The sequence below is a fragment of the Callorhinus ursinus genome, unplaced genomic scaffold (genome assembly GCF_003265705.2).
Source record: "Callorhinus ursinus isolate GAN/ISIS: 27379988/994484 unplaced genomic scaffold, GSC_fseal_2.0 scaffold11, whole genome shotgun sequence".
NCBI lineage: Eukaryota > Metazoa > Chordata > Mammalia > Carnivora > Otariidae > Callorhinus > Callorhinus ursinus.
This window is the reverse complement of record NW_027397073.1, coordinates 45,736,391-45,759,122: the sequence shown is the minus strand read 5'-3', so window position 1 is coordinate 45,759,122 and position 22,732 is coordinate 45,736,391. Positions and strand designations below refer to the sequence as shown.

General features: G+C 40.6%; 1 protein-coding gene across 4 annotated transcripts in view; it reads right to left on the bottom strand.

Annotated features, from left to right (window-relative positions):
* The window catches only part of ZNF521 (zinc finger protein 521), a 272,409-nt gene that overhangs the window by 149,462 nt on the left and 100,215 nt on the right, over nt 1-22,732 (bottom strand). For all 4 annotated transcript variants that reach the window (XM_025886837.2, XM_073898389.1, XM_073898390.1 and 1 more), the window contains one exon: nt 5,242-8,594. In XM_025886837.2, coding sequence (XP_025742622.1) covers nt 5,242-8,594 — 3,353 coding nt within the window. The remainder of the gene's footprint in view (nt 1-5,241; nt 8,595-22,732) is intronic.

Below are 22,732 nucleotides of genomic sequence, written 5' to 3'. Positions count from 1 at the left end.
GGTGAAAGGTAAGAAAAGGAAGGGGAAATTTATCAGGGGCCAGAACCTGAAGAGTCATTATATTTCACAATAAAAGGATATTATAGTATCCTATAAGGATGGAAGTACAGAGCACTTAAAATGTTTCAAATAGGGAGGGACATGCTATTCAGATTTGTGTTTTAGATAGATTGTTCTGGCAGCATTGTGGAGATGGATTTGAAAATGATAAGCCTAAAGTCCAAGGGGACAATTAGGAGGCTGCTTCAGTAGTTTAGTGAGAGATGATCAGAGATTGAATTACAAATGTGGGAAGGGGATGGAGAAGAGGGGATTGATTTAAGAAATATATATGAGCTGAAACAGAGATCACTTGATGACCAACTGGATGTGGAGAAAAGAGAGACAAGAAAATCAGTGGCTCCACAGTGAAATAGAAAATATAAGAAAAGAAGCAGGTTCAGAGAAAAGGATGATGAGTTTAGTTTTGGTCCCACTGAGTTGCAAGTGTATGGAAACACGTGAGGGAATATCTCCAGCAGGCAACTGTGTGCATGGGTCTGAATATCAGTGGAAAGGTGGAAGTCATAGATACCCTTTTTAAAATCAGTTTCATTGAGAGGTAATTCACATATGAAAATTCACTAAGTTTACATCTGGTGAGTATTAACAAATGCATACAGTCATGTAACCACCACCACAATCAAGATAGGGAATACTTCCATCAGCCCCTGTAAGTTCCCTCCTGCATTTGGGAGATACCATTTGGAGAGTCATCCATAAAATGTGGTAGCCAGAGCTATGGGAGTGGATGAGGCCACATGGAGGGGGTATGCAGAACGAGAGTTGCAACAGGGCACAAACTTGGAGGAGCAGACAGAGGAAGTAGGCTACGGTTCACTCTATGAGGGGAACTGGGAGGGAAAGCAGAGGTTTGATAAAGAAGAAATAGCCAATAGTGAGAAGCAGAATAGGTAAACTAGGATAAGTTCTCTTTAAGGGAAAAAAGAAAAGCATTACATTGGTCAATTAGATCAACAGAGACCTTAAAAAAGTCAGCTGCAGTAAAGTGATGGAAGCAGATGATCCCTTGCAGTGGGTGGAAGAAGGGAATGACAACAGAAAGTAAGACAGCAATACAGAGAGGATTTTATGAAAAGCGTACAGATGAGACAGCAGCTAGAGGAAAGTCCAGTGGATTTATGAAAAGAGAATCTTGAACCTGGAGTTAGACAGCCGGATTCTCAGAGCTCCCTGTCTACCAGTTACTAGCTGTGTCATCTTAGACCTCAATTTATCTGGGCCTGTTTTGCCGCCTGTAAAATGAGGCAGCTTAATCAGATGGTCTCCAGAGTCCCTTCTGGTTCTGATTCTGTGGCACTGTGCGAGCATCCAGCAACACGGACACAAGTGGAAACCACTGCAAGAGCAATTTCAATGGACTGGCGGGGATGGTGCGAGCTGAAAGGTGAATAAATAACCCCTTGAAGAAACCCGGCTATTAGACAACCTGGAGAAATGGAAGCAGAAGGACACATGCTTCTAATGTCATCATAAGAAAACATGTTAAGGTCCAAATGGGGCAGAACCTGACCAGGCTGGGCCAGTGTCAATGAACTCCAGAAGAAGAACTAACATTTATTCAACACACAGTAAATGTCAGTAACTCTGCAAGGTGTTTCGTGTAGGGAAAAAAATCTAGATGGCCAGCATTCTTGTGTTAGTTTATCTCTACCATTTATGGAATCATTGTAGGAGGTCAGGCATAAATGTATATCATACTCGATCTCTGAGAGCCAAAGGGAAATGAATAGGTTCCCCCAAATATTTTATTCAAAACAAAGACTCCATAGCAAATTTAGATTGATAATTATAGGATTGTGGCACAAAGAAAACATGTTCACAAATTCAGAAAGCATTATGCAGAAGAGGGGTTCACATTCAGATCTTTAGTCTTCAATTCCAAATTTCTCCATTACATGACAGCTACCTACTATTATCTTTCCGTAAGTGTCATGTGCCTTGTCTTTCATCCATTTCTTGGATCGCATGCGTTTATCCAGTACTTATCCTTCCCTAGATTATATCTAAATCCCTTTTAAATAGGTAATCTAGTCTCGGCCAAAAAGCATTCTTTTCAGTCTTTGAAATACTCATTCCAGTGTCTACCAATACCCTTATGTGATCACAAGTCAAGTCCAGAAAAAAATCTAATCTTGTTCTTGACATTATCTGTGTATCCGGGTTTTATTATGTCCCACGGTCTTCTTTTCTCTTCTGAAGTCTCAATCCTCAGCAAGAAGAAGAGATGAAAATACCACCCACAGCGCTAAGTCCTTCATTCCTGCCTGGGACTTCGAAGTCAGAAGACATACATTCCGTACTTCTTTTGTGATAAAATTTATTCCCACACAGCATACCTGTCTTTTGGCAAAGACTTACGTAATAACTTCTCTTTTACCTACGTGGTAAAAAATTTACACAATACACAGGAGAAGTCACAGAAGCTTAACTTGACAAAGAAAGTAAACAAATTAATTTTTACTCTATGTCTTTTTCTTGCTAATGCATTATTGTGGGGCTCCTTTTTGCAAAATTCCACATATGTTTAGATAATTTTCTATGTCAAGTCCAAATGATATGGCCTATTGTACATTTTTAAGTGCAGAGACTATCAGAAAGGAAGTGAGCACATGAAATTTTATGATTTAAATACTGTAATGAAGAAAAAATAATAACAATGATGAAAATGTTAAACAAATTAGTGAACTTTTGAAGCACGAAGGAAATATGTACAACTGGATCCTAATATCTGGTCAGTTAAGGACATTGCTACAAGCTCCTATTAATCAGGCTTAATAAGGAGGTACCCTTCTGTGTAAAGAGTCACTTTTAAGCCTTCGTATCTAGGTGTTTAAAAAACACTATCGTAAAAATTGCCATTAAGGGTGCCTGGATGGCTTAGTCGGTCTGACTCTTGATTTTGGCTCGGGTCATGATCTCAGGGTTGTGGGATCGAGCCCAGTGTCAGGCTCAGCACAGAGTCTGCTTGAGATTCTCTCCCTCTGCCCCACCTCACCCAAATAAATAAATAAACAAATAAGATCTTAAAAAAAGAATTACAATTAAGAAGTACTTTTAAAAATATCTTTTGCATTATTCTATTTAAGTGCAAGATATAGTTAGACTTCATCATGAAGATTTTAGGTATTAGTATTAAAAACCTGACCACCCCTTAATGATAAGTTCTCTAAGCAAGTAACTCTAACCAAATTGACATGTAAAGACTATTCATATGTCCTCCTTCATTTAAAAAATAAATTTCACCTCAAGTGGCGTAATAATATATAGCGATTTAGGAACATCAGAAAACATAAGCCAGGAACAGAGAAGAAGAAACAGGCACATGCCTTTCCACAATCTAAGAAACGAGAGCCCGATTTTGCTTGATTTTAAGTGAACACACCACCACAATCACACACACACACACACACACACACACACACACACGAATACAGTCATTTCAAAACAATTTTATGCACCATTTAAATTAAACATGAATATACAAACTCCTCTCTATATATTAAGCATAGCAAAATAAAAAAGGGGGGGAGAGAAGTAATTTTCTGCATAAATGTTTTTCTAAAATTCTTGTCCATAAGCATTTTAAAAATAAGACATTTTGGGGACAATTGGGCAAATGTCCATGAATATGGACATCTTATAGAAGACATTATAGATCTATTTGATTTCTTTAACTGATTTCATTAATTGCCTTAACTAAAAATATTATGGTTAAATGGGGAAATGTCCTTCTTCTTAGGAAAATCATGATGTCTGAAACTTACTCTCATGTGGTTCAGGTTAATAAAAAGGTTGCAGAGAGAGAAAAATATGACAAAATGTTCAGATCCGGTAATCTGTGATATGGATACACAAAAACACACACGTTCACTGTGTTATTCCTTCAGCTTTTCTATAGGTTTAAGCATGTTTGAAACAAAAAGTTTGAAAAAATTATTCATTTCATCTGATTAGAACTACCAAAAGAAACTACTTGATCCAACACATGAGCCAGGAGCCATTACCAAGACTATGCTCTTCCAGCTGTCTTCATCAGTTTGAAAGGGCTTCATTTATTTAAATGAGAGAAAGGTGCAGATTTACTTGGAAGGAGAGAAAGGAAAGCAGCTTCAAAGTTTGGGAGCTTGCCTGTCACGCAGATGCCACATTTCAGGAGGATGGGCTCTGTGTCAGTCTTCCCAGCTCTCCCCTACCAGCTGACTGATGGCTATCTGCGGAGACATGCAGGGGGACCTCCAAGAGGGTATGAGTGCTGAGACAAGATAAGTAAAATGCAGTGACCCCAAACTGAAGGGAGATGGATCTCCCTGTGGTTTTCATTTGGATGGATCTCTAGATAGGGGCAGGTAGGGAAGTGGAAAGAACTCTTAGAAACCAGGTGATAAAGCATAAAGAAATTATAATAAAATAAGCCATCCTCTGCTCAGCTTCAAGGACTGGTGACTTATAAAACTATTTCGTTGTAAATGAACTTATTTTTCATACTCATTAAGGCAAAGAAGGCATGAAACCACTCTTAAACTAAGAAAAAAAATCCACTTTAATTTTGAAACCCAAACCCTGGGAGTGAAGACTCGGGGATATTTAAGGGGATGCCTTGAAATGGAACATTGGGCATGTGGCGCTTGATAAATGTAGGGGCTTTTAAAAAATCCTGTTGTGCAAAATATTTTGCTCACCACCCAGAAGACAAAGAGAAACAGTGAGTGTTGACAACATGGTATTATAAAGCCACCCCTACCCAATTTGTTATCCACAAATATATATATTCTTTTTAATTTACTCCAAGCCAGCATGTTGGCCCATAGCATCCTACTTTTATGTCATTATCTCTCTGCCATACACACAAGTCATAGCTGGGGATTTCAACTCGCGGTGAAGCTATGCTGAGATTCCAGATCTCAGTGGTGCTGGCATGAGCGCTGATCTCTTCAGTCATAGAGAAGACAATATCCTAGGGAGACTGGAATTAGTCCTATTTTGCACCATTCAAGCCAAAATGCTGCTTATCAAGAAGCAAGTAATTGCTGGCTAATGGCTATGGGGGGAAAAAAAAACCACTGCATTTCAATCTAAGCATCTCTCGGCACATGACAATAAAGCTGCGGAAAGTGGACACATCGAGTGGCAAGGGTTTCTTGAGGAGGTTAAAGAGCAAATAGTAAAAAGGCAAGTTACCTCATCCGACTGGGAGGGACTGATTCTGGGCATTGGCGACACTTGTGGAGTTTTCAACTGTGTGCTGTTGCTATCTGGCACGAGCTCTCGGTGGACCGTTTGGATGTGGTTCTGGAGTTCACTTTCAGACTCAAACTTAACGTTGCAGCTAGAACAGCGAGTCTTCAGTCCCCCTGCCTTGCCTTTACCCTCAATGGCACTGAGATTCTCATTCTGGCCCAAGCCCGGCCTATTTGTGCCGGGAGGGATGTTGATACCTGGGCTGCCGCTCTTGCTAAGATTCACACAGCCGGCACACAGACCATATGGCAGGCCATTGATGTCAAGTTTCACCAGATCTTGCTTGGAACGGAACTCTTTGAGGCAAGACGCACACTTGTACAGTTTTTGGACATGCTGGCCACGCCCTGTGGTCTGGACGGCGGACCCATTCCCTGTCTTTTGCATGTGGAATGTCCCGTGGATTTTGAGTTCTAAGGTGGAGGTCACAGTCTGCATGCAGACCACGCAGCGGAATCCCGTCAGGGAATTCCGCAAGTCAGGGTGCATTTGGCAATGCTCTAAAAACTCCTCTTCGCTCTGGAGAGGCATCTTGCAAATCCGGCAGTTTCCAGTATCAAGGCTCTTACTATGAGTGACTTTGTGTTCAGTAAGAGTTAAAAGGGAGGGAAACCGCTCTCCACAAATGGGGCACATGTAGTGTTTGACAGGGCCTAGGTGGGTCTGCATATGCTCACGGAGGCCATTTTCAGAGAAGAAGGTTCGAGAGCACACATTACACTTGTAATTCCCTTTAATGAGCTCAGCTTTCTTCTTCACGATGGCGCTCTCCCCGGGTCTGATGTTGTGGTCTCGGAGCTGGTGGTTCTGCAGCAGGGTCTCCATGGTGTAGGCTGCCCCGCAGATGTCGCACCCGTACATTGGCTCCGAGGTGTCCACATCTTCTTCACTCCCGTCATGACTGTTGTGGGACTCCTGGCTGTTGGTCAGCAAGGTCTGCAGCTCCACCTCCTCCTTCTGCACTTGCTCAGAAGCCCCGTTCGTGCCACAGTTGGGAGTCTTGGTTTCAAACACACAGTGCTTTTCCCGCAAGTGTTTCTCCAGCAGAATGATTGCGTGGAAGGCTTTGCTGCAGAATTTGCAATTGTACTTCTTACTGTGAGTGGTGATGTGGCACTGGAGCTCCACCTCGGTGCCAAAAGACTCGCCACAGAAAATGCACTTGTGCACTTTGCCTTGATTTTCCAGGTGGTTGTGCTTCACGTGGAGCTGCAAGTCAGTCTCGTTGCGGAAGTCCCAGTTGCAAGACGTGCACCTGTAGACTTTCTTCTCATTACTGTGTTTCACAGCCAGGTGGAGTTGAATGGAGACCTTCGAGTCAAAAACCTCTTGGCAGAGTGTGCACCGGAAGAAGACAAAGGTGTGCATGTCCAGCAGGTGTTTCTGAAGGTCGTCCACTGACGTGAACTGCTTATCACAACTCTCGCAGATGTAGTAGGTTGAGGTGATCATGAAATGAATAGTAACATGCTTCAGCAAGGATTCTTGGTTGGGGAATTCCTTGTTGCACTGAGGGCAGGTCAGTTTGGGGAGCACAGTGTCGAGATGAGTTTTTAGGTGAGTCTGAAAGCTGTCCAGGGAAGTGTACTTAGCACCACACTGATTACAGATATATTCTCCAGCTGGACGTGCAGGTGCACCACTCACCGCCTGCATCATCTTAAGAGATGTCTGCTCTATGGCCACGGGAGATAAGGGGCTCAAGGCCCTGGATTTCTTCCCATTGTGAATATAATTCAGGGCCAAGGGAATGTTTTTATGATTCTCTTTGATATGCTTGTTCAGCTTAAGAACGCTGTTGAATATTGGCGAATTCGTACAATAAGAACAAGAATAGACTTCTACTACCGGTTCCTTCGGAGTCCCGAGCACCGGAGACCCAAATCGGGAGCCACTGAGGTCACAATGGACCTGTCTTATATGCTCTTCCAGGGAAGAGTCAGTGAGAAACCCCATGTAGCAATGGGGACAAAAGAACGCATTGCTATCCTTAGCTGCAGGGTTTGCAAATCCATGAGAACATCGGATGTGTTCCTGAAGGGTGTTGAGGTCGTTGACAACTTCAGAGCAGAAATTGCACTGGTAGACTATGGCAGGCATGGCAGAAACAATCAGACCTGGATCCTGAGCTTCATGCACTTGCTTCAGATGTTCATTCAGGTTATAGAGTGAGGGCAATACCTCCAAGCAATACTGACAAATGTGGGCCTGTTCTGGCTTGTCCAAATGCATCGTTTTCAGGTGAATCTGCAGAACCGCCAGACTCGAGAACAACTGCTTGTTGCAGTAAATACAGCTGTAGGTCACTTTGGCCTGTTTACTCGAGGGGACGGTCAAGTCAGGGGTTTGCTGAGCAGCCCGCTTCCGGCCCCGGCTCTTTGGGATTGGGGGGGCAGCTTCCACCATGGTCGAGCTGTCCACGGAGAGGTTGGAATCCGGAGTCGTGCTGGACACGGACGTGTAGCCCACTGTGACCAGAGAGGGGCTGTTGCTGTGGTTGCAGGACTCGGCTTGCTGGTGGCTGTCCACGTGGCTGTACAGTTCCTCGACGGTGTGGAAGCTCTCCGAGCAGATGCTGCAAGAGTTCTTCTTCTCCCCGCCATGCACCTGCTCCATGTGGTTCATGAGGGATGTCTCCTCCACAAAAAGCTCGTGGCAGTAGATACACTGGAGGGCCGCTCTGTCCTCATTTGGGGAGCACTCGGGGTGGCACTCCGCGATGTGCTTCTGGAGGTCTTCCGGGAAGTCAAAGCCTTCCTCACACTGACTGCACTTCTGAGTGTCCTTCATCTTCCAGTCCTCCATCCTGGAGCCAGACTGGGACCCGTCCTTGTTTCTCTCGTGGACCTGCATGTGTCCGTGCAAGGAACTAGAGGACAGAAACCCACGGCGGCAAATGGCACATTTATATGGCTTGTTGGACGTGTGAGTCTTTAAGTGGATCTTCAAGTGATCACTTCTGGAGAAAGCGGCATCACATTCACTGCAGTGGTACTTCTTGTCCCCCGTGTGAAGTTTGATATGGCGGTCTCGGCTCCGCTTGTGTTTGAACAGCCTACTGCAATAGGTGCATTTGAAAGGCAGTTTGTCGCTGTGACTCTGCTCATGGTGCTTTAGGTAGCTGAGGCGGCTAAAGGACTTGTCACAGAATTGGCATGGGTATGGGAGTCCAGGGCCACCTTCTTCCTCGCCAAAATCGCACCCTTCTCCATGGCTAGGGGAAGTCTGGTCCTTGCTAGAAGGTGAGGAAGCTGGCCAAGAGCAGGTGGGATCATCTTCAACATCCACTCCATCTGCAATGAGAAGCAAGGGAACAATTCATCTTACATGTTGAGAACTCGAGAACGAGTTTACCATACCATTTCAAAAAGTCCATTAACAGACCATCTAGAACCTTTCAGGGGGAAAAAAAACAAAACTGGATGCCACAATATTTGAGTGGAACACTTTCAAATCTGAGTCCAAAGCTTTTATTCTACATTTACTTTTTACTGGGTTGTAAGATATAAAAAGATATTAAATAGTTCTATGTCTCAATTACCCCTCTTATTACTTTTTATCATTTTTCCTTAGAAGCAAAGTATATATTACACGTTGACAATTTTATTAAAATGCAGATTTTAATATATTTAATTTTTCTTCTGTATTCATCCTAAAATGATTTGCATATTATGTGAGCATCTGAAGAACCAAATGAAAAGAGGAAATATTACAGGAATGATTTAAATTAATGCAGTCAACCCAGATGTCTAATATTTAATAAAAAATTCCCTCTGCATTTTGCTTGTTTTTCTATAAAAAGGCAATTCTGAAGACCAAAATCTTTTATGGAGTTTTTATTGATACGGACCTTATTGCTTTCAGCAAAAAAATATTAAAAAGTAAGCACATGGAGGAAGACAGAAAACACAATAATAATTATGTCCTGTATAATGAAAGACAACCAGGATTTCTTCAATAACTGAAAGATTCAAATACCATAGGCCAGCAAATGGATTATTAAATGTTAGTAGGGTACCACTAGATATTACATGTAGCTAGGATCAGCCAGGATCAAGAAAAAATGAGAGTTTCACAAGGGCCAGATTGTAATAGTGTATTTTGTTTGGAAAGTTCAAGAGGTGGCCCACCATTTCTTCCTTTTGCAAAAGCTTCAGCAGCATGAACTTCCTTAGCCAAACAGGACCTGCACTTTGAGGTGAGCAGAGACAAAGCGACTTGTGAAAAACTGGAAACAGGAAAAGTGATAAATGATTATGGTAAATGCTGAAAGATTTATGAGTAACAAAGAGAAGACAAACAAGACTGAAAGCCAGATATAACCTTAGCAAGTTATCCATAAAGCAACTCTACCTTATATTAGGTGTTTTTTAACTATGTTCTTGGCAAACGTGCACTCCTATTTCTGTTGCTTTCTTAACATCCAAGTGGAAAATAAGACCTTCTCAAGTAGGTTGTAAAACCTCTTTTTTGCTTTTCAAAACAATCTATCATTCAAGACGAGAAGAAACTGTAAAAGCTTTTCACTCAGCAAAAGAGCAAGATTTTTCAGAAATGCAGACAAGTAAAGACCATCGAGTGGAGCTGGTGAGCATAGTGATCCTAGTAGGATAATAGGTTCAATTATACTGTTATTAGGATATTCTAATAAAATCCGATTAGAATGTGATCAAATAAGTTTTTACATTCTTCAAAGCTCAAGTTCACTAGCAAACTATATTATTAACATAAAAGTAGAAACTGGCAAGCAGTATGTAAACAAATTCCACGTCTGCTTTCTTTAAGGTAACAAGATTTTACTAGATTATCAACCTCTTGCTTATCCACAGGAAACAGATGAGGATCATTCCTTTCCTGCATCTAGAAACTGATGACAACACCATCTCACTATCAATGCCAGATGGCAACCATCTAACTCTGAGAAAACAAGCAAACACCATTCCTGGATCTCTGCCCACGGCAACAAAGCTTCGCAATACACGTTGAAAATCGCATGATTTTGCATCCTCATTTATATGAGTCTGTAACCCAACATGTTTCCAGCATAAGAAAGGGTCTGATAATTGTGGTCTGATTTAAATTTAAAGGTGAATGCGTAGAAAGAACATAGACAGATAAGCTCAACTCACCATCAAACAGATAGAAAACCAATTTTTTAAAATTTTAAAACAAAACAAAACAAAACCTCAATGGTGATTCTAGCTTTCCTTTTAAAAAACTATAAGGCACCTAAAGACACACCAAAATTTTAAAATATTTCTCTTAAGTTAAAGCAATTGCTATTTATTAAATTGGTTCAGCTTTCTAGGTAAAAATCTATATTTCACATTTATCTTTTAGGCTTATGTCCTGTTGTTGCACTGAAAAATATTTTCAAACACATCATCTCATTGGTATAGTTGGGAAAAGAGTGAATCAGAATTTGTCATGAATCTAGACTCGAAGAAAATAACTACTGACCCTAAAAATCTAGCAAATGAACTTATTATTAAATTGCAGATTGTGTCCAGGCATGATATACTATTATACAAATGTACAAAGAATTACAGAGCAATCGACATTATAAATAGTGTGCAATCCCTGATACCACTCTTAAATCAGGTTCTTGTCTGTGGGCCATGCCTGACTCTACCTATTACATAACTGTTCTCTTAAACTTGTAAATTTCAACATGTCAAGTGAGCTGAGGGTTAGGATCAAGTTTTTCCTCAATCAGGATTCAAGGGAGCTGGAAACCTTCTCTTCTGTCTCTCTGAACCCTATTATTTGGTCTTGGGGGAAAAGAAAGTGAAAATCACAGATGATATGTCTTTGTAACTGAAATACATGAAAACAGAGTACAGGATTCAGAAGGCTTTAGGCTGGGGGATGGAATAGACAGAGCAGAGTAAAAAGTTTGAGCAGGGAATGCTACTTTTAGAAAAATAAATAAAGGTTTCATGAAAGGCTGATTTCTATTTTAAAATCTAAATGGTAAAAAAAACTCATTTGCTAGTACTATAAACGGATGTGTGCTTCAAGGGACACACAAGGCACTCAGTGACAAAACTCCCAGTGGGGTTGGTCCTGGTTCCAAGGGTATCAGTCTCCCAAGACTTTTGTGGTGGTGATGGTGGTGTGGCCAATATTCTCTGAGGTCTACCTAAGTCTTCGAAAGCTGCCTGTCCCCATGAACTTCAGCTTTCTGGCAGTCACCATGCAAACTATGTTTAGATGGCTAATATAGATTTGAACACTTTCAAGTTCTTTTTTCTCACATGGAAGAAACTATGGAGGATTCTTCCAGAGCTGGTTTCTGAATCAACTCAAACTCTCTTTTTCCCCTCGGCACTAAGTGCTACTTACAGGAATGTCTTTCTATGTAATGGCAGGTTTTCTGCATTTCGATGTGAAGTACTTAACATGTCCATGCTACATTTTAATTTTTGGAATCAGTCACTTCATAGTAGGTGACTCTCAGAGAACTGTAGCTCTTACAGCTGGGGGAGGGAGGAGGGGGAGAAAGAAACTTTGCTGAAACCAGCTCCGTGGCCTCCAAGTCTATTTAAAGATGCAAATGTGTGTGCATGGTTAGTGCAGATGTTTTTCTACAGCAACTGTACTTGCTGAGTTTCACCATTTCCATAAAGCACATTAAAACAAGTGTGTGAACACTCCAAGATGAAAGTCTCCAACACTCCTGAGACTTTCAGTGGAAAGTAAAGCCGCCTGACTTTTCTCCAAGCAGACAGGAATGCCCATGATTCAGCAGCCTGAGTAAATAAAAGAGGTCCTTATTTCCTAATTTTGCTGGCTGGCCATACTGCAGCAGCCTCTGTGCTCCTGCCAAAGGGGATGCAGGACTGGAACTACACCCAGCCGCTGAAGGCCTGTCTTTGTTAGCCAGCCAGGTTTTCCCGACCATCTTCTGGCAACAAAACTGCCATATCCTGCAAGGAAGACCTCCATCTCAGGCTGGATGGTTCTCCAGTCTGCCGAAAAGGACGAAACAACAGATTTGGCTGGGTCTGTGTCGGAGGACGACAGCTGGAAACTCAGTTAGCGGCAGAGCAACACCTGTTCGGTCATATTTATGGGGAAAAGTGCTCACTAACAGAGAAGTGAAGTCACACTAGGAGAAGGTAGTCCACAGGAAAAAGAAAAGGCACCAGAGCACAAAGTACCTCTGTGATTTAAAGCCATTGGCCCCTTATGCGCCAACCTGGGGAGGAGAGCAGAGACTGGATGTGGATGTGATTGTATCCTGGCTACTGGGGACGAACGGACAAGCACACCCCAGAAGGGCCCGTAAGTTGCCAGTCAGGGACCCAACCTGCCAGCAGAGAAAGGCTGAGGGTCCTGGCCACTCTTTGGCTTTCGAGTCTAATTGAAGTAGCCAATAAAATAATAATAATAATAATAATAATAATAATAATAATATCAAAGAAGTAGGGAGAGAGGATATGCAGAAAGGTTTGGGGTGATACCAATGCTTATTTTGTACCATTAAGCGCGTCTTAGCATTAGCATACGTGGCTGTTGAGGGCAGGGAGCACGCCTTTCAGAATTTGACTCTGTAACAATATGGGCCATCTGAAATTATTAAGAAGAAAGTAAAATAAGGTGGAGGGAATCACTGTAGAAGTTAAAGAAATTATCCAAAGCTCCAAAGTTATGGAAACTTCTGACATTTTTTGTTCTTCACAGGGCTGGGCCCTCAAGAAGCTGGCTTACTGATACCCTTTTGCTACCTGAGCTCATTCATTGTAACGGCAGAGTACTCTCTAAATTGCCCTTTGGGGACTCAGTATCATGCGTGTGCAAGTGCCACACAGCAAGGTTCCTTAACAGGGACAGGATTTACATCAATGGTTACTTTTCAAGTGAAGAAAAGCACAAATACTGATAGGTCTGTTGCCTCTGTTTTCAGGAGGGCAATTACTCAGAATGAGAACGAAAAGTCAAGAGTCTGGAGTTTTATTTCTAGCTTCATAACTGACTTAGAGAGAGACCTAGCCAAGTCATTTAATCTGGCCCTACCTAGGTACTTCACCTGCAATATGAAGATAATAATTCTTGTTCCTTACCCTCTGGGGTGTTCCAGAGATTAGTGAATATTTCTGGGGCACCTATCATCCCTGGAAGGAAAGCTGCATAAGTAAACAAAAAGATTTACATGTGTGGCATGCATTTATGTTTCCACATGTAAGGTTCTCTGCATATAGTATAAACATATTTTAACATTTTCTTTCCTTTGATGAAACCACTGGAAGATTAGCTTTAAGGATTGGCCCAATGGAAATCTACAGTGCCTTAAGCGTTGTATATTCAGCCATCAAGAAAATAAAACATAAATAGTTGGTGATATCTAAAAATTAATGGACCATAAATCCATGCTGACTTTGTTCCAAGTATTAAATTATCATACATAAGATATAATCTTGGGTCTTTATAGACAGATAACCTTGGAACAAGTATTTTGCTATGTAATTCTGAAGCCAAGTATGTAATTTTCAAAGTATCTCTCTTAACACTAGCAATACAGTCATTGCATTACTTAACTTCAAAATAAGTTCATTTAGAAGATGATCTTTTAAGTGTAGAACAATAGGTTAAAACACAAGACATAAGTAAATTTCCAGGTTATTTCCTCCATCGGCTTAAAATGGTTATTTCTGCCAACACGGGCCCTATAGGAGCAGTTCTGAACTTTCATATTAAAAAGAGTTCAGAGTCCTTTTTTCATTCATTAATTACCTGAGCCACCTTAAGAGAAATGGAGAATCCCGAGGGGAATATACAGTTGTGCACAAAGACTAAGAGAAATTAGGCACCAAAGAGAAGAGTGTCTTGTCACGTGTGCTTGACAGAGATAGTTCTCGTGTTAACCTGGTGCTATCACAGTAACAATTTTACATCACCATTTGTAAAACCATCTAACCAAATTACACAACACATTTTTAAAGCAATGGTTTTCGATGGCTAGAGGATACTGTCATTCTAAATAAACTCTTATGCGTTATTACACAATTGCTTCCTTTCATTCTCAATAGAAATGTCAACAGTTTTAGAAAAGTTGCAATTTTAATGATTTAACTTTCATACTTTTTGTAAAAATCAACAGCCCCACATGAAATTCACTTCTTTGTCATAAAACTTACTTAACTACTTGAAAATGTATACTCTTTACCGGGCGTTCAAAAGAGAAATGTAAACTTTAAAATTATTTATAATTCACAGATGCTTTTAAATTTTGTAATATTCCAAACTGTTCTAGAAGGACCAATTAAATGCATTAACAGCTAAGTTATGAGGAAAAAGAGTGGTCACCCATTAATGATAGCAGCTGGGGGAGCAAGAGTTGGTGGTGCACATTTTTTACCACAGTATTAAGATGAATTCCAGATATCAGAGCTCACTTTCAACAACAACAAAAAAAGAGGCTCACTCTTCCCAACAATCCTTTAATGCTTCGGATGTGCCAACATTAGAGATAAGAAGTTGTTATCACCCCTCCATTGCCTCCATGGGTCTTATATCCATGCTGTCTCTTTCGCCAGACACATTTCTATTTCATGTGCAGAGAGAAGTACAAATGTTTTGCTTACTGTTGCTTAAAGTTCACTTGAACAGACGGAGCTCAATGAATTCCATCTTCCGCAGCCAAATTAAACAGAAAACAGTGCATTCTTAAGCAGTTCACACTTAACTCCACCTCTCAAATCAGAGGAAAAAGCTGACGCGCAACCAGTTAAAGAACAGTCATCATCTCCCTCAAGGAAATCGAGACGTGTTTCTGAAGCCAGACGGAAGGAAAAGTGGTTTCCATTTATGTGGGGGGTGAGAACCGCTTGACTTTTTCTATCTTTTGGCTCACTTAAAAACATATATAACTAATGAGAAGCAACAACCTCTTGGCATTCAGTAATTGGCAACTGTGTATTACACATCTGTGTACGGCGCGGCAACGGAGAGCATTCTACGTTATTTCACATGTTTCTCTTTCCTTGAATAATGGCAGACACCATCACGGTGAATTTCCCAAGTCTGCTTTCTTTTCATCTTGACTATTTTGGGTTAGAAGGCATGTTGTAGTTACTTTCTCGTCTTGTATTTATATCTGACCTCACACCGCGAAGAATTTGAAGCAGTTCTTCATTGCTTATTTTGTTCATTCATTTATTTAACCAGCATTTATTAAGCACCTACTATGTGTTTAGGTCTGATATTAGCTTATGCACTCTAGAAATTCCTTTTTTTTTAAGTTTTGCCCTCCTTATCTATACAATACCAGAAAGATGCCAGTCTGCCTCACAGTAAATATTATAAGAATCAAACATGACATTGTATAAAGGAGCTTTCTGAATGTTTACAATATAAAAATGTACTAAATTTCTACCACTACTATGAAAGTCAAAGTTACCTTTAGGTTATAACTGATAAATGTGGAAACAGTACAAAGGAAAACAAACTAATGTGTGATTTAGTTGAAGCTTTTTTCATATTGAAATTCTAATACTTTCATTTTTTTAAGATTTATTTATTTATTTGAGAGAGAGAGTGAGCAAGCACGGGGAGGGCAGAGGGAGAGGGAAAGAGAATCCCAAGCAGACTTCCCACTGAGCATGGTGCCCAATGGGGGGGGGGGCTCGATCCCAGGACCCTGACAATGACCTGAACCAAAACCAAAGCCAGATGCTCAACCAACTGAGCCACCCAGACACCCCTGAAATTCTAATACTCTTAAGGGTAAATCCTTTAAACAAAAGTGGTACTTTCTTTAAAAACAGAAAATAAAAATACCAGAAAAGTCTTCTGAATGCTATTATAGTTATCTTGAAAGTCAATGTGCAGTAGCTATTCCTTAATAGCTGGACACACTGGGAGGTTGTGATTAACTCATCACCAAAGTAAAATCCCCATAATGGGATGGCCTGCATTCAAAATCTTGAAGCCACATTACATGGTTCTGACACCGGCCCTGTATCTCACATTATTTTAGTTGTTTAGAAATTTCTTGAGGCAAATTTTATTTTGCTTCAATATCCTTTGCACTAGTGTGAAATATACCTATTAAACATTAAAAAAAATCCACACCTTCTGGAATTCTCAGCAAATTTCTCAGTGCTACCATGCTAATCATTAATAGTTTTATATTAACCGCTTCACTGGGGGAGTATAAGGCAAAAGGGATTCTTCCACTAAGAAAACTAAGTTTGAAAATATTTTTATTACTGAATGATGTATCTCAGAAAGTTCATTCCACTGTGTTAGTGGTTTTTTGAAGAAATGCCATAACCCACTAGAATTTTCAAACAAAGCAATCAGATTCTCTTTTCAAGAGGAATCTAGTCTATCAGAATGTTTGGTCATATTAAAATAATCTACTTTACTGAATATTTTTCCAACGTGTAGGCTTTGGTCCAAGGTTAGTAAGCTTTGGGTCACAAGGAATTATAACGGTCCTGAAATGATGTTCACTCAGGCTGAATTTCACCCGTTTATATCCACAGCACAGTAAAGCTGACATGAATTTCCAGCACTTTAAAAAGGCCACACTATAATACTTCATTGCAGATAAAGCCACTGGAGAATACAAAAGTGTTGAAAGGCTAAAATTTAATTAATGACCAATTAGCACCCCCTGTGGGTTCATTGTACAGTAAAGTGATAAATACAGTGTGCTAATATAGAAAAAACTGTTACAAAGTTTAGGGGAAAATATTACTACAGTTATCTATTATCTATGTCTATTTGACATATTATAATATAATGGACCTCAGTGTTCTTGATTGTGATGTTCATGTGTCTAAAATATGATAAGGACCCGTCAGGTCTGGGACCAGTTATCATTTTTTTATTTCAAGGCACAGACTTTGACTCATGCCACATTGTCAGGCTGGGGTATAAAACCCAGTGCTCTCAGATAGCTAGTAAGCGCACCTAGCCCACCACCCGGCACCTGCAACTCCAAGTAGTTTGTGTGGTCTACCCCTTGGTCAGTGCTGATGCATTTCATGGGGAAGTTACATATGGCGTTGATATTAACAGATTGGGTGATGCTGGACTGTCTTGAGACTCTGCACAGGAAGAGATCTGCAGGAGGAGAAAATCAGCAATCTACCCTCACAGGATAGAGTTTTATGGTGTTTAACAGAATCATTAACTTTTACATTAACACTTAAGTAGTAAAACTAAAATTGAAAAATGAGGTCAGATCCCAAGTAACTCATATGATATAAGGAGTCCTTTATTTCAAGTGAGATAATGTTTGGTAAACTGTATAGGACAAAACTATTTTCTTAAAATAACTCTAACTAGGGTATGATAAAATATTTCTACACAGATCATATGATATCAAATGTCCTTAGTGACATAGTTTTTTTTTTTCTTCCATTTACCTAATTAGGCAAAATTTGCAAGAGGTAAACCTGAAAATAAGACTGATCATCAATCTGATGGATTTTCCAGGTACCTTATTCTCCCTTTATTTTCTATTTCTCACTTTTGGTTCAGTTTACTCTTCCCTAGAAACTCTACCTGAGAATAAATATAAAAATAAAATCCAAACCACTTCATCCTATCAGTTTTTTTTTCTTGTTAACAGTCCTGATAATTTATTTATGGGCATAAAACTCAGTCAAAACTGTGGTATTGTGTGTGTGTGTGTGTGTTTATGCAAAGTTGACCAAATGCTCAGAATAGACTAATGATTTTTGCTCAAGTAATTTTTGAAATATTTTTGCTATTTATCATTACAAAAGTGTTAATCATAATGATTTGCCATTTAACATGAGTCAATGCAAAATCATGTCTTACTGAAAACACTTCACTAAGGGACAGCTTTATGCTGCTTTTTTTATGATTAACATATATTATATATAATTATAATGTTTTTATTAAATTCTATATTTTATGTTTGATTATATATTTACATTATATATATATATATAAACTGAGATGAAGTGTCTTGCCAAATACTCCAAAACCGGTGACAAAAGCATGCCTCAAAAACCCCATGATAATTCCTTATAATACTACTTCCTTTTGTCTACGTCCAAGGTAATTTTAACACAGCAAAACAATGTATAACAATCCAAGGCAGTGTGGCCATAGTAACAAGACAAGTAATAAAGCTGGCTGGAGTCAGGGGGACCAATGGGAGACCCCCATATGCACCTGTTTCACAATGACACATAGATATCTATCCCTCCAGCACCCAACATCTAGGACACAAGCAGGTGTATAAAATTCCACTGACAACTTAATGTGCTAATATGATTTAAACAAGAGTAAATTAAGAAATTTGAGTCAGGTAATAAGGAATTTGGTATGTACCTGCTTAGTCCTCTTGTGAACTGCACCAATTCCGAATCATAATTTTCATGGAGAAATTTATGACACTGTTTTTGCCTTTGAAGAGGGTAATATAGAGAGCAACACACATCTGTGTGTGTCCAAGGCTTATTGGTATGACCCTTGCAAAAGCATGTTTCGAATACTCAGAGACTTTAAAACCTACTAGGCACAGTTCTGGGATGCTGACTGACTCAATGCTGTCTGTTAGAAAGGGCTGGTTTCTGAACCTTTAGCAAGCCTCCTCCCACATCTGAGCTCTGCTCTTTTCTCTAAAGATGACCCGATGAGGGATCAAAGGAAAGAAAATAAGTGAATTTGATTGAAGCCTACACAGAGTAAAGAAAGTCAGGGCTGTCATTCCTAACTTTTCATATATATGAAACATAAGATTGAAGATCTGTGCGGTCTTAACCTTCAGGAAAAAAAAAGTATGAATTTTACCAATGAGCATACAGGTCAGTGAGGGTGAGGAACGTGTTATAATCTTGCACTAACGATAGCAGGTGGTAGTAGAACTAAAACCTGAACCTGAGCCCCGTGCCAAGGCAAGTACCTTGGTCTGTGAGTGAGATAGTCCTCCAATGTACCCTTCCCTAACCCTCCCTGCTAAAACAACAGCCTCCAATGCCACCAAATCATCTAGTTTTTAATGGGTAAATGAATAAACTTAAAATTGCTCATTTTCTTTTATTAAAGACTTCATTGTTTTTTCCATTACAAAACTAATTCATGGTAATTGACACATTTGTATACATATATACAGAGGAAAACAAAATCACCTAACACTGCTATGAATCCATAACCTGCTGTTGACAGGTCATGGCAGCCTATTTCCTAATTTAATTTCACTTCTGGCTACTGGCTAGAAAACCTTACACACACACACACACACACACACACGCACACACACACACACACACTCCTCCTGTTTTCCTTAACAGTGGGTCTCCCTCCTTGTCTCTGTTCTTTCTATCCCCTCCTCTGAGCGGGGGGTGGGGGGGGGTGGCTCGGTCAGATCAGGTATTGGCAAATAAGAGCAGAAGGAACATTTCCACCAAACTAGAGCTGTGGTCAGCTTCCCCTTCCTCATGATCTGTTCCTTGAGACACAGTCCCTACAATCATCCCAAAGAGGGATACAACAAAGGCTCCTTCTCACCTTCCCCTAAGCTGTCCTTCCACAGTTTTTATTGCAGGTCCCATGACTCTACACAAGGCTGACCCTCTGCTTCAACCAGATGACCCAGGGCAGTGTTTCTTAGTATCACCCATCATCCCCTGCTCCCCAGTCACCCAAACTGTCTGCTGAAAATGCAAACTCCTAGGTTCTACCCCCTCCATCCCAGAGCCTACCAACCCTGAACTTCTGGGGATGGGGCCCAGAAATCCCCATTTTTAGCAAGCTTCAGGGTGCTTCCCTTGCACTCCCATGTCTGAAAACCACTGTAGAATCTTTTATTTCCCCTAAATCATTTAAGTCCTCTGCTTAAAAGTTTGCCACACTCAGTCGTGCCTTTTCCATATTTGCTGCTCCGCACAAGAATGATACTGATGGTGGGCTTTGTCTCCCTTAGTCAAAGACCACATGGAATCCCAGCTCTTCCAAGCAGCAGCTTTTACAAAAAGAAAACATCATTATCTCCGTTGCCTTCCCATCCCTAAACAGTTGCCCCTCCCACTTTCAGCAGGACTCCCAGCTTCAAATCTTTTCAGTGTGATGTCCAATTAGCTCCCATAACTTACTTCCTCTCTGTAGAAGTGTTGTTGGCAACAGCTTGTGTATTTCTAGGAAAAAGACAGTAACCGTTTTGAAGTTATGAAGTTCCAAGTACATAAAAGCTGGGTGTTACAATGATTCTGATACAGAGTTGTGAGTAAACAGCTTGTTTCAAATGTGCACCTGGAAAAGTCTATGTCTTAAACTTTTGTTGATAATTCCTATCAAGCTGCATTAGCTTGATGAGACATATCAACAGGCAATGAAATGCAGCTCACCCCGTGAACCACTTCACCCGCAGAAGATTGTCATAACTAAACACAAAGCAAACGAATATGTGAAGCAGGAAGAGGAGAAAGGGGAAAGGAGCTTCCGATAATCAGCAATACTTTCTTTTCCACTCAGGAAGGCATTGCTAGAACTGCTGATTAAATGCCTTAAATTTGGACTTCTCTAGAAACTGTAGATATCTTGTTTTTTGAACTGGCTCCTCTCAGTCTCCCGCAACTTCCTGGGTTCTACACGAAAGTGTGGTATGCCATACAGTAAATTAAGCCTTCTGCTGTCAGGGCTGGAAATAGGAGGGGAGTAGAAAAATGGCTTGCTCTCAAATGATTTTTATTGGCTTCATTTACATCCTGTTTAAGGTCTTCGGAGTAGCTCAAGGTGTCTTATCTCTGGCTACCAGCGGTTATTTTGCAGTCAAAGCGGTTAACATACTTTCTTTCTCCCTCTCCTCCTATCCCTTTCCTTCAAGCTCTCGCTCTCTTTTTTTTTTCAAGCCATGTTATCTTATCACACACATCTCTTCAGGCTGAGGAGAACCCATACCTATCAGAAGAGGTGCACTCTATTGTCGTTCGGGGCTCTTGGAGACAAATGAAAGTTTAAGTCAAAAGAAAATCAGTTAACCTCTTCCACACTCAGTTTTAAAATACTCAGGACTGTCACACTTTTATTAGGGCTAAATGGTATGAGAAGTTTTTCCCTGTGATTCACGTGCACACGGGACATCTACCCCTATAGATTAAGAAGTCTAGGTACAAAGTTGCTGCTACCCTATTGCCTTATAATCCTAAATAATGTGGCTTACAAACATGCCTTTACAGGAGCCCTCATGTTGAGGTGACTATCCCCACACTACAGGTCATTTATGCACAATATCACAGAAGGAGAAAGCTTTAATACATACCAGGGGAAAAAATAACAGAAACAAAAACACGGTGGGGAGCAAGTGGGGAACAGTAGAGAAGATGAGAGACTTCTCTCCAGATGCACCTGAATCCTAAACCGTGAGGTCAGCATAAACACTAGATGGCTACTAATAACATGCAGAATACATCTTCTCTAATAGCAACACATACCTTATTCAAATCTACTAAAGAATCAGACAATCTATGGGGGAGCCCAAGCATCGAGGGGCTTAGAAACTGTAACAACAGCCTGCATCCTGCCTCCACACTGGAATTGTCCAAGGGAGCTTTGAAAAATACGGGTCTCTCCCCAGATCAAGTAAATCAGTTTGTCTGAGGGTTGGGGCCCTGGGGAGCGCAGTCAAGGTTGACGACCACAGCCCTAAAATATCACGAGTCGATCTGCAAAACCCCATGAAAGGCGGTCCAAAAGCCAGACTCCACAAAAACAAACCCCTTTATTATCCGGGCTCACCTACTCCGTGACAGGCGAGGTAGCACAGGGGCAGATTTTCTGCAGTACTTTGTGTCAAATGCAATGAACCAGATTTTTTTAAAAAAGTTACAGCAAGCAATAGTGAATACTGCAATCACTCACCATTATCACATGTGAAAGAGCAATATGTGAACAGTTATTAGGTGTCTCATCTGTGTGTTTTATATTCCTTTTAAAAATTCCCATTCCTCTTCTCCTTCGTACCCCAGCACCCCATGGGCTCCTTTATATTAGTGATAACCCCATCCTTTCACCTGCAATGAAGGTTCTCTTAATTGTCCATTATCTTAGTGTGTCAGCACAAAGGAGCAGGGACGGAATCCTCGTCCAAATGGTTTCACCTCCCTCTCCTGAGAGTGATGCCCTTGTCAAGGCATTAAAGACACGAAAACCTGCCACTTATCAGAATTGTATTTGAATCGAACCACTGTCCTTGAAAACTGTAGGCAGGAGATGGTATCAAACCACACCACATTGCCCAGCTCCAGGTCTGCGGCGCCTGGAACAATCTGAAAAGATACTATCCAAACTTTGCCATGCATTCCTCATAATAGAATTACAGGTAAAATGAAAACATGTTTACCGATTTTCTTACAGGTTAAATACAAAGAAATTCATGGGTCAGATTGTTCAGGAATGCAATGTTAACAGCTCCAAGCCCTAGGACACCACTGAACGTAAACTCATC